At 47.9% G+C, this 12,989-nt stretch overlaps 1 protein-coding gene across 1 annotated transcript in view; it reads left to right on the forward strand.

Moving 5' to 3' along the window:
• Positions 1-12,989, forward strand: part of UNC13A (unc-13 homolog A) — a 139,034-nt gene that overhangs the window by 65,787 nt on the left and 60,258 nt on the right. Inside the window, 5 exon segments of the mRNA XM_060275227.1 lie at positions 1,379-1,520; positions 3,296-3,465; positions 4,666-4,781; positions 7,590-7,753; positions 9,919-10,069. Coding sequence (XP_060131210.1) covers positions 1,379-1,520; positions 3,296-3,465; positions 4,666-4,781; positions 7,590-7,753; positions 9,919-10,069 — 743 coding nt within the window.

Genomic DNA, 12,989 nt, shown 5'->3' on the forward strand with positions numbered 1-12,989 from the left:
ATACAGACAGGCATATGGATATGTGCAAACACAGAGAGCCAGATGAGCATAGAGAAATCTTCTTCTTCTTCTTCTTCTTCTTCTTCTTCTTCTTCTTCTTCTTCTTCTTCTTCTTCTTCTTCTTCTTCTTCTTCTTCTTCTTCTTCTTCTATCACTTGTAGCTGAGTAAGATTGTCTTCCATGAACACAGTCTTAACAGCTCCTGCAGCCAATCGGAAGGTGCGCCTTGGTTTATATGTACAGCTGTCGTTTGCCAACAACAAATGGTCGCTGTTTTTTGGTTGAATATATGCTATATGGTCATTGATGGACCTCATAGGTATCTCAAGCCATTTGCACATGCAGAATGTAGGCACCCTATACATAGAAAGGAGCAAACTGGTGATATTTTACAAAGCAGGCGAGCAGGCGGGGCCCATGACTTACATCATAGGAGCCTACACAACACAAAACACGGTTGCTGTATGGAGGTTTTATTTTATTTGTTTTTTATCTTATATGTTGGAAATGGGCATCCAGGTATTTTTTCCTTTAATTTTTTTGGGGGCCCCCAAGCAAGTGGGGTCCTAAACTATTATTATTATTATTATTATTATTATTATTATTATTATTATTATTATTACCCCGCCCATCTGGCTGGGTCTCCCCAGCCACTCTGGGCGGTTTCCAACAGAAAATGAAATAAAATAATCTATTAAACATTAAAAGCCTCCCTAAACAGGGCTGCCTTCAGATGTCTTCTAAAAATCTGGTAGCTGTTTTTCTCTTTGACATCTGATGGGAGGGCGTTCCACAGGGCAGGCGCCACTACCGAGAAAGCCCTCTGCCTGGTTCCCTGCAACTTGCCTTCTCGCAATGAGGGAACCGCCAGAAGGCCCTCGGTACTGGACCGGGCAGAACGATGGGGGTGGAGACGCTCCTTCAGGTATACTGGACCGAGGCCATTTAGGGCTTTCAAGGTCATCACCAACACTTTGAACTGTGCTCAGAAACGTACTGGGAGCCAATGTAGATCTTTCAAGACCAGTGTTATGTGGTCTCGGCGGCCGCTCCCAGTCACCAGTCTAGCTGCCGCATTCTGGATTAGCTGTAGTTTCTGGGTCACCTTCAAACTATAGCTTGCTTAGCTTATATGTCAATCTGGCAATGTCCCTCACAGTCCCATCACCTACAAACAGGGATACAAGATGTGGGGATGTTCTTTTGTCTTGGCCCTCTAACTGAACGAGCTGGTGATGTTGGGTCCTTGTCCTGCCCTTTCACCCTCATTTTTCTCTCTTTGTGTTTCGTGGCTGTTTTGGGGGGATCCCCCCCGGCGCTGGATGCGCATGAAACCCATCGAAACGGCACTCGGCTGCGCATGGGATCGCTCGGCCAGTGGTTTGTGCACAAGGGCTGCAGGCGAAGGACAAGACAGGGTCCAGCGACCCGTACGTCACTGTCCAGGTTGGGAAGACGAAAAAGAGGACCAAGACCATCTACGGCAACTTGAACCCGATCTGGGAGGAGAACTTCCACTTGTGAGTTGATCCCGGGGTCCTCGCCTCTTTGTTGTTGTTGTTTGGTTGTTTAGTTGTGTCCGACTCTTCGTGACCCCATGGACCAGAGTACGCCAGGCACTCCTGTCTACCACTGCCTCCCAAAACTCATGTTTGTAGCTTCGAGAACACTGTCCAACCATCTCGTCCTCTGTCGTCCCCTTCTCCTTGCGCCCTCCATCTTTCCCAACATCAGGGTCTCTAGCCTGTGTCAAATCTGGAGTTCCCAAACTGTGGTCCGAGGACTGCCGGTGGGTCCACGAGCTTCATTCAAGGAGTCCACACTTACAATTTTGATGGACTTCTGTGGCTTGCAGGATGTAATGCAATATAAGAAAGAAAAGAAGCAACAGAAAATTCAGACAGCATCTAGCACAGCCCATTCCAATAGTTATAACCAGCAGACAAAAAAGTCATTAAGTCAGACTGCCAGCCATTTTCAAGAGGTCTAGTGGTCAGGGGAAGTTTGGGGACCGCTCAGTTAGATGCAGCGAGGGATGAACCTGTCACCCAGTGTGGCATAGTGGTTAGAGTGTCGGGCTAGGACCTGGAGACCAGAGTTCAAATCCTTACTTGGCCACAAAGCTCGCTGGGTAGTCTTGGGGCATATATAAGTTTTTATATATATATAAGTTTTTATATATATTTTCCATTAATCATTTACCATTCATTCATATATTCATATATTATACAATATATTCATATATATATAATATATATATATATTATTCATATATTATTCATATATATTCATATATTCATATATTATACAATATTTTTGGACTTCCATCAACCACGTCTCAAGATTTCCAAACTTTTTAACTTCTTCTTGTATTTCTTATTTCACTATTACTTTCAATAATCACTAATCAATTTTCATTTTCTTAAATTATCCCTGCAATATATCATACATTTCTCCTTACAAAACTTCTTATCTAATTCTGCGTAGTCCATCAACTTCATCTGCCATTCTTCTATCGTCGGTAGTTCTTCTTGTTTCCATCTCTGCGCCAGTAATACTCTTGCCGCCATAGTCGCATACAAAAACAATTTTTTATCTTGTCTATTAATATCTTCTCCTGTAATGCCAAGTAAAAAAGCCTCTGTTTTTTTTAATAAATGTACATTTCAACATCTTTTTCAATTCATTATATATCATTTCCCAGAAGCTTTTTTCTTTCTTACATTCCCACCACATGTGACAAAACATTCCTTCTTTTTCTTTACATTTCCAGCATTTATTACTTGTTTTATACATTTCAGCTAATTTCACTGGTGGTGCCTCGCTAGATGAATTTAATTCATTCCACGGGTCAATTCGTATAACGAAAAATTCGTCTAGCGAATCCCATAGGAATGCATTGAATTTTTTTTATTTTATTTTTTGCCCATAGGAACACATTAATTGATTTCAATGCATTCCTATGGGAAACCGCGATTCGCTAGACGAATTTTTCGCAAAACGAATTCGTCTTGCAAGGCAACCTCCGCTAGGAAAATCTCTTTGTTAAGCGAAAAATTCATCTTACAGGGCATTCGTCTAGCGAGGCACCACTGTACTGGGGCAGGCACTCTCCTTTAGCCTAAACTACCTCGCAGGGTTGTCGTGGGGGGTAAAGCTACGGTGGGGTGGGGAAGAACCACACATGCCGCCGTGATCTCCTCGGAGAAAAAGTTTTGCGGGGGCAACTCTGGGAATCGAACAGCTCTCGTTCGTGACATTGGCTTCTTTTCCTACCGATCTTCCCCAACAACAGTGAATGCCATAACTCCTCCGATCGAATCAAGGTGCGCGTCTGGGACGAAGACGACGACATCAAGTCTAGGGTGAAGCAGCACTTTAAGAGAGAATCTGACGACTTCCTTGGCCAGACGATCATCGAGGTGCGGACATTGAGTGGGGAGATGGACGTCTGGTACAATCTGGGTAAGTGACTGCGAAGGCGGCCAAGGCCCAAGGCCCTGGGGGCTGTCCAGCCATCTGAGTGGCCCCGAGGCAGGTTCAGAGTCCAAGCTTGGCACAAGTCAAGGTCTAGAGCAGGGATGGGAAAAACCAGTGACCCTGCAGAGGTTGTTGAACTCTTCTTCTTCTTCTTCTTCTTCAATCACTCATAGCCGAGTAAGATTGTCTTCCATAAACACGGTTTTAACAATGAGTCCGTAAGTGACTGTGGAGGCCAATTCTGGATCCCCACGTCCTTCCACAGTTGGGACATAGGTTTCTGGGCAGGAGTTGATCCTGGTGAGGGTTTGCCAAGCGTGCCTTCCTCTTAGCGCGTTTCTCCCTTGCACCTAAGGAAGATAAAATTATCCTCCTGGGTGATTTTAATGCAAGAGTTGGGCGAGATTTCGATCTGTGGCCTGGGACTATAGGGAAAGAAGGAATTGGCAACAGCAACCAGAATGGAATTTTACTTTTGACGATATGAGCAGCGCACAACTTTGTTGTAACCAACACACTCTTGTTGTAACCAACACACTCGTCCAACAGAAAAATAAATTTAAAACTCCATGGAGGCACCCTCGGTCAAACCACTGCCATCTCTTAGACTATGTTATTGTCCGTGCTAAAGATCACCAAAGGTCAGGGATGGCCCACAAGTCAGCAAAATCTGGATGGCCACTGGTTCTGGCAGATCAAGAAGGCGGTTTCTGCCCATGCTGTAGAGGGGCTCATCAACCTGGGAAGGGAGCCCATCTAAGAGAAGGAAAACTATTGATGCTAAAGGTCCGCTGCCTTGTGGGCTATCTTGGGGAGAAGAAAAGGCTCAAGAGGAAACCCTACACAAATCTGGAGTCTCTAAGGCACCTTGTCTGCCTCCTTCTGGCAACTCTTGCAGCGTACATAAAAAGGGTTCTCTGGTGGGGTTTTTCTTTTTGGGGTTTTTTTTTTTTGTATTTCAGTGGACATGATACCTACGGTAACAGAAAGGCTTCAGGTCTTTTTTAAAAATTTCCAGATCTTTTTAAGTTCAGGAAAAGTTATTTTAAACATCCCCCCCCCCAATTCATTATATATCAGTTCATATCAGGCACCTCGTTCTCTGCACACCTCTGCAACATAACTGACCTTTCTCTAAATGCGATGCCTGCTACTATACTCTCCCCACCCCCTGGGCTGTTTCAGATAAGCGGACAGACAAATCGGCTGTCTCTGGGGCGATCCGCTTGCACATCAGCGTGGAGATCAAAGGCGAGGAGAAAGTGGCGCCGTATCATGTGCAATACACCTGCCTCCATGAGGTGAGCGGGGCACAAGGCGGTGGGACCCTTGATTTTCTGGGATGGTGTATGTAATAATAATAATAATAATAATAATAATAATAATAATAATAATAATACATTTATTATTTATACCCCCGCCCATCTGGCTGGATTTTCCCAGCCACTCTGGGCGGCTGGCTTCCAACAAAATATTAAAATACAATAATTCATCAAATATTAAAAGCTTCCCCAAACAGGGCTGCCTTCAGATGTCTTCTAAAAGTCAGGTAGTTGTTTATTTCTTTGACATCTGATGGGAGGGTGTTGCACAGGGCGGGCGCCACCACTGAGAAGGCCCTCTGCCTGGTTCCCTGGAACCTCACTTCTCACAGGGAGGGGACCGCCAGAAGGCCCTCGGAGACAGACTGTGGGCTGGACGATGGGGGTGGAGACACTCCTTCAGGGATACTGAGCTGAGGCCATTGAGGGCTTTCAAGGTTAGCACCAACCCTTTGAATTGTGCTGGGAAACGTCCTGGGAGCCAATGTAGGTCTTTCAGGACCGGTGTTATGTGGTCTCGGCGGCCGCTCCCAGTCACCCGTCTAGCTGCCACATTCCGGAATAGTTGCAGTTTCCGGGTCACCTTCAAAGGCAGCCCCACATAGAGCGCATGGCAGTAGTCCAAGCAGGAGATAACCAGAGCATGCACCACTCTGGAGAGACAGTCTGCGGGCAGGGAGGGTCTCACCCTGCGTACCAGATGGAGCTGGTAGACAGCTGTCCTGGACGCAGAATTGACCTGCGCATCCATGGATGGCTGTGAGTCCAAAATGACTCCCAGGCTGTGCCCCTGGTCCTGCCCCAGATGCATACTCATGCTGATAGGAACCAGAGCTGTACACAGCCCCTCTCTGATCTGCCTGGGGGCGTGGGCTGTCCTGCCCAAAGGGGAGGCAACATTCCCTCCCTGGAATTAATTCAGGAGACAGGGCTAATGTTTTTGTTTTAAAAACAAAACCTGAATAACATAGGCTTTTGCCATACATCCGGAGTTTCCCAGACATTGCTGGGATTTGGCCGTGGTCAGGAGTGCCGCGGGCAACCCTGGCCCCTGTCCCTCTTAACTTCCCTCCATCCTCTGGTGCCCTCTCGTGTCTCTGCCTCCCAAAGGCTGGCATGGCTGTTTGTAGCAACAGCCCTGGCTACAAGCTCCCCAGGCGAACGGTGCCTCTGGGGCTGGCCAGGGGGTGCTGGGTGCCAGGAGCTGGGGTGGCCTCAGAGTAAGCAAGCAAGCAAGCAGGAGAGGGAGCCCAGCTGGCCAGTCCTCCAGCCCTTGCTGTTGGGAATGGACAGACTAGTGGGAGGCCGGGCAGGCAAGCAGCCTTTCCTGTGCTTGCTGTCTGCAATGCCAGCCTGGGAGCTGAGTGCCCGGTGCTGAAGGGGAGCCTTTGTGCCATGCAGGTCTGACAGCGCCCGCTGCTTCCACTCAAGGTAAGGTGCTGGCCTCATGTTCACCTCAATCTGGAACGGATTAAGTTTGAGAACCAAGGTACCACTGTACAATTCCATGATTCTATGGCAGTGGTTTTCAACCCATGTGCTGTGGCGCCCTGGGGTGCCTTGAATGATGGTCAGGGGTGCCGCGGGCAACATTGGCCCCTGTCCCTCTTTCCTTCCCTCCCTCCTCTGATGCCCTCTCGTGCCTCTGCCTCCCAAAGGCTTGTGTCAGGGTTGGTTGTGACTACTCTTGAGTAACGGCCGTACACATGCTTGTCTTTCAGACGTTTTTATTGGTGCACATTATTTACAGTGTAACGGATTGCTCATTTCATCCGCTCGAGTCAGATTCCTGCACTACCCCCTTCTGCATTCGGGACCAGCATAAAAGCCTCGGAACTGAGAATCGCCTCCCTTTCCTCCTCCTCCTCCTCAATTCCGGAGTCGGGGGGGCGGGTCTTCTGTCTGACCTATTCCTGTCCACTCTTTCGGCCTCCCTCTCTTCCTGCCTATGGAGCAGGGGCTCTTTGATGTTGCCAGAGCCTTGGCACTCCCTCTCCGTTTCCTGACTCACCCCTTCAGACCCCTTGCTCTCATGACTGCTTGGAGACGGGCTGCTTCTGATGAGGGGGGAGGGTTCTCTATAATCCCTCCCCCTTACAGCTTGCATGGCTGTTTGTTGCAGCAGCCTTGGCTGCAAGCCCCCCATTTGAATGGTCCCTCTTGAGCTGGCCAGCGGGTGCTTCCCAGGCCTCTGTGGAGCAGTCTGAGGAGGCACCTCTCTTTGGGGCTGGGGGGGGGAGCAGCTGAGAATCCAGGGGTGGTAGCTACAGTTGCCAGAGGTCTCCCATTGGTGTGTGTCTCTTCTGTCTTTATTTTAACCCCCCCCCCCACCTATTTTTGTGTCGTTTTTCCATTTTTTATAAAATATTTATTAATTTTTTTAAAAAAGATAGAAGAACAAAAACAATAATACAAAATCCAAATCCAAATTACACACAATGAAAGAGAAAAAATACAGAAAAATACAATACAAAAAAGACACAACAAACCAGAAATCTTTTGTTACAAAAAAAATATTATTCTTTGTATTAATCTAGATATCGACTTCCTCCTTCCTCCTTCCACTGCGTTACATTGAAAAACTTTATTTTAGTTATTCCTAACTCTAAATCCTTAACTCAGTTAACTTTAACTTTACCTTAATTCCAAACCTTAAAACTTATTTTATGAACTTATCATTTATTTCACAACTTATTAACATTATTAATCTATATATCTCTAAATCTCAACATTTAACCATCTACAACCTCTCTATACCTTCTTCACCCTATTTCTATGTCTGGTTAGAACCTCTTCCATTTTGTGACGGACATCCAAAACAACGGCGTGGTGAAAATACCCGAGGCGAAGGGTGACGACGCGTGGAAAGTGTACTTCGACGAAACCGCCCAGGAGATCGTGGACGAGTTTGCGATGAGATATGGAGTGGAGTCCATCTATCAGGCCATGACGTGAGTCTCTGTAGGAATACCTGTGTCGACCTCTCTCTTTTTTGCACACACAGTTCCATTTGATGTTATATTCCATATCTGCTGTCATACGTCCAAGTTCCTGGCTTGATAACATAGTAAGGTCGTTAATTAAAAAGGAGGATTTATTGCAAAAACAAACAGATAGCTCTGGACGGCTGTAACCAGCCTCCGGCATCATCAATCAAGGTGACCCTTCTGAACTTTTCTTTCGGGTTCTGTAGAAAATACCGAACTGGCGTCCTTTGCGCCTTTTGTTTTGCTTCCTGTCTAACAACCCACCCATACGACGACTCCGTGGAGTGATTGGCTCAGCTCCAGCTTCCTCTTTTGCTGACAAACTGTTGCTGTGCCTGTTCGCTCTTCCAGAGAACTTCGGCTGAGTTTTCCCTCCTCCTTATCAGCCATTCCCTTGGCAACCAGCATTCCTATGGGTGGAGGAGATGGAGACACTCTGGGCGGCTTCCAACAGGATATTAAAAACACAATAAAACACCAAACATTAAAAACGTCCCTAAACAGGGCTGCCTTCGTGTGTCTTCTAAAAGTCAGATAGTTGTTTATCTCCTTGACATCTGACGAGAGTGCGTTCCACAGGGAGGGTGCCACCACCGAGAAGGCCCTCTGCCTGGTTCCTTGTAACCTTGCTTCTCGCAGGGAGGGAACTGCCAGAAGGCCCTCGGGAGATGGACCCCGGTGTCCGGGGTGGAGATGCTCCTTCAGGTATACTGGGCCGAGGCTGTTTAGGGCTTTCAAGGTCAGCACCAACCCTTTGAATTGTGCTCGGAAACGTCGTGGGAGCCAATGTAGGTCTTTCAGGATTGGTGTTATACAGTCTCGGCGGCCGCTCCCAGTCCCCAGTCTATCTGCTGCATTCTGGATTAGTTGTAGTTTCTGGGTCACCTTCAAAGGTAGCCCCACGTAGAGCACATGGCAGTAGTCCAAGCGGGAGAAAATTACATACTAAAGGGTCACTTCCCCCACATTTCAGGGATACCTGTGTAGGTCATCTAGGTCTCCAAGGGCCTTCTGGCAGTTCCCTCACTGCAAGAAGTGAGGATACAGGGAACCAGGCAGAGGGCCTTCTCAGTGGTGGCACCCACCCACCAGATGCCAAAGGGGGGGAAAAGTGAAGTTACAGGGAACCAGGCAGAGGGCCTTCTTGTTTTTTTGTGTTGTTGTTGTTATTGCTGTTTGTTGTTGTTATGTATTTTGTGTTTTAATATTGTGATTTTTTTGTTTGTCGACTGCCCTGAGACCTGCAGATATAGGGCAATAAACAAATTTAATAATATTAATAATATTAATAATAATAAAGGTAAAGGGACCATTAGGTCCAGTCATGACCGACTCTGGGGTTGCGCGCTCATCTCGCATTATTGACCGAGGGAGCCAGCGTACAGCTTCCAGGTCATGTGGCCAGCATGACAAAGCCGCTTCTGGCGAACCAGAGCAGCACATGGAAACGCCGTTTACCTTCCCGCTGTAGCGGTTCCTATTTATCTACTTGCACTTTGACGTGCTTTCGAACTGCTAGGTTGGCAGGAGCTGGGACCAAGCAACGGGAGCTCACCCCGTCGCAGGGATTCGAACCGCCAACCTTCTGATCAGCAAGCCCTAGGCCAGGGGTCCCCAAACTTACCCAGCTTCGGGCCGGTTCCTCCGGCGCCGATCGTGCGGCGGGCCAGAGGGCGGGGGAACGTGCTCCCATATGCATGCACACTTGCTTTTTCTGGCATGGGTTGGCGCCGGAAATGGCTTCTGCGCATGCGCAGACGTAATTTCCGGTGCACTTTCTGGCGCCACGCTGACCTGGAGATGGGCAACTGCACCGCGGCGCGCCGATAAGAGCAGGCAGCGGGAGTCATCGGCGGCCGCACAATTGGCTCGCGCGGGCCGCATCCGGCCCCCGGGCCTTAGTTTGGGAACCCCTGCTCTAGGCTCAGTGGTTTAACCACAGCGCCACCTGGGTCCCTATTAATAATAATAGTCCATGTCAAAATCTCAGGTTATGTCCCATCTTCTCGGTTACAGCCATCTTTCAGTGGTGCCAAGTGTAAAGTTTCGGTCTGCTTTCCTAAATCTTGAGTTGTGTTGACTGTCTTTTCTGCTCCTTTCCTTGTTCTCCACGCCCCCCCACCCCCCAGGCACTTTGCCTGCCTCTCTTCGAAATACATGTGCCCTGGGGTGCCAGCAGTCATGAGCACCCTGTTGGCCAACATCAACGCTTATTATGCTCATACAACTGCCTCTACCAACGTCTCTGCCTCTGACCGTTTTGCCGCGTCCAATTTCGGGGTAAGTCCGATGGTGCGTAGAACACTCATTTCTTACTTTTACTCTCTCCTTTTCCCCCCGGGGGGAGGGGGGCTGCATGGCGGTAGAGAGGACCCTACCAAAAACAACAACCAACCATCGCCGCAGATTTCGAAATTCTTCTGATTCGGCAAAGGAAGAAGCTGTTCCTCTTCCCCATGAAATGCCGCGGCGGTTTTTGCTGAAGGATTCAGAGCAGAATTGGCGGCTGCGTTTTCGCCTGGGCTTGGCTTTGCGACCCTCTCCAGCTGTCGTTGTTGGACTACAACTCCCATCACCCCTAGCTAGCGGGACCAGTGGTCAGGGATGATGGGGACTGTAGTCCAAAAGCGGCTGGAAACCCAGGGGGAAAGAACTGGAGAAAAAAGGGCGTGTGAAGGCGAGGACTACCAAAACCATGACGCAGTGCGACTGGGAGCCAGCCAGTATGATCGGGAAACATAGTCTAATTTCAACTCCGCTAAATTAATATGATTTAATAGGAGGCAAAATGTGGGGAATGCTACCAGGCCTGTTCTGCGGCGACTTTTTTTTGTTGGAGTCCTCTGTAGAAGTGGTCACAACCTGAAACCTGACTGAGGCCTCCTGGCTTAGTTGACCTAAGGCACTCAAATTATTAGGAGTGCCGTTCATTTCTAAATATAACACCGTGCCTTCCTCTGAGGAGCTCAAGATTGTGTACATGTTTCCTCTCCCTGCGTGAACTGCACAATTAACCCAACCAAGTAGCCTCAACTGAGAGATGACACCGTTCGGAGGCCCCACGCCAATGGTGGGCATGAACAAAGGTGGGTGTGGCCATAATCTAGGGTTGCCATATGCCCTCTTTTTCCCAGACACGTTGCCAGGCTTCCAGGGCTCGGCTTCCTCCCCGCTTGGCAGTAGATCATCAGTACAAATAGAAATCAGTCTCTTACTGTCAGAGGTTCTTGCGGAAACTCTTGAGTAATGACGTTCCACACCTCCTTGTCTTTAAGGTGTCTTTATTGTGCATCTTATTTACAGTGCAAAGAGTCTGGAAAACATGTCTGCTTAGTCTGAGTCAGAACCTCGCAATGGCTTCTTTCTATTTCGCGCCCAACATAACAGCTTGGGAACCCCAAAGCGTCTCCCTCTCGCCCTACGGGGTGCCGTGCGCCTCAATTCAGGCATTGGGGGGAAGGGCCGTCCTTCTGACTGCTCTCCCATGGCCACTCCCGTCATTTCCTCTCCAGCTGCTTCCTTCTCTACTCGGTGCTGAGGCTCTCGCATGTTGTCAGAGCCTCTTCCCTCCCTCTCTACTTCCTGATTCCTGTAATCTGATCTGCTACTGGACTTGCTGCTCTGCGAGGAACTCGACCTGATGGGGGGGGGGGGCTGTTCCCTATAAGCCCTCCGCCTTACACTTACCAATAACAGAAATGTTTAATTAAGACAGCAAAAGAACAAGCAACCATTCTCGGAGAGCAGGCGCTCCCAATTAAGGTTCCGCCCACTTCCCTCTAGTCACTTCCGTCCTCTGTTCTCCTAGCCACCTGATCTCTATATAATGGCCAATAGAATGAAAACAATTTTGAAGGAATATATCCATCATTACCAAGCAGGATTCCTTCCAGGGAGACAAATGAAAGATAATATAAGGAATATTATTAACATAGAATACCTGGAAGTGAGAAATGAAAAACAAGCAGCAATTATGCTTATAGATGCAGAAAAAGCCTTCGACAATGTTTCTTGGGAATTTATGAAAAAAGTTCTTGAAATAATGGATTTTGGAGCAAATCTCATAAAAGGAATACAGGAAATATACTCAGATCAAAAAGCAAAATTAATCGTTAGTCAAGTGGTGACGGACAAATGCAAAATACAAAAGGGAACAAGACAAGCATGTCCATTATCACCACTGTTATTTATCTTTCCATTCTTCTTCTTGCTGTTCACCTCCCAGTTCTACCCAACTATTGTCTTGTGAACTGTGCCCCTCAGCAAACCATTGTTCCAAATCAACACTATTCCGCTGCTCCTGTGGAGTTTCAGGATCCTGGCCATGAGCAGGGGGAGGGGTAGCCTCCCACCATTCCTCATCAGAGTTGTACTCCTCAGCCTGGTCTCTGACACATGTTCTCTTTTTTAGGATTAAAATATCTGCCTGGGTGGATTTTTTAAAATTTGGGGAAATATCTAGGTTTTTTGTGGGGGTTTTTTGGTTGCTTTGTTGCAGTATCCACAGAATTTTTTCTAGCGCATTTGACTCAGATCTAAGGCACCCAGCTAAGCTGGTCTGCAGCAGAGAATCATATCAGACCAGCATCTTAAATCAGCTTCATCCTGTAGAAATTCCTTCTCTTGCGGCTGAGCTCAAAGGATGCTGACTTAGCTACGAGATCTCGGAGAAGGAGTCTGGGAAGGCAAGATTTAACATCCCCGTGTCCTTCAGGGGAGTCCATATGTACATGTTAAATTGTTTAATAATTTGTTCTGTGCACACTGAGGTTCACAATGTCAGGGATGAGCCAGTGGTTTCCAGTTCCCCAGAGGGGGACCCGGGGGAGGAAGATGATGAGGGGAGAGCGGTCGGAGTAAGTCTAGAGGCTAGGGAGCCAGAAAGTTCACAGGAGCAGCAAGGGTTAAGCTCGAGCTCAGAATCGGGGGGGGGGGGTGGAGGTTTACCCCAGCTATCATAAAAATGTCAGGAGACTCTCGTGGTGATTTCTGTGAAGAGAGGAAGCCTGTCACACACAAAGAGGTGAACATGAACCCCAATACTTTATGTGGCAAGAGAGGGAGCAATAGTTATTACAGTGGTACCTTGGTTCCCGAATGGTTTGGCTCCCGTACAAATCAGCTCCCAAACGCCACAAACCCGGAAGTAAGTGTTCCTGTTTGTGAACGTTTTTCTGAAGCCGAACGTCCAACTTGGCTT

The sequence above is a fragment of the Zootoca vivipara genome, chromosome 6 (assembly GCF_963506605.1).
Source record: "Zootoca vivipara chromosome 6, rZooViv1.1, whole genome shotgun sequence".
In the NCBI taxonomy this organism is placed as follows: domain Eukaryota; kingdom Metazoa; phylum Chordata; class Lepidosauria; order Squamata; family Lacertidae; genus Zootoca; species Zootoca vivipara.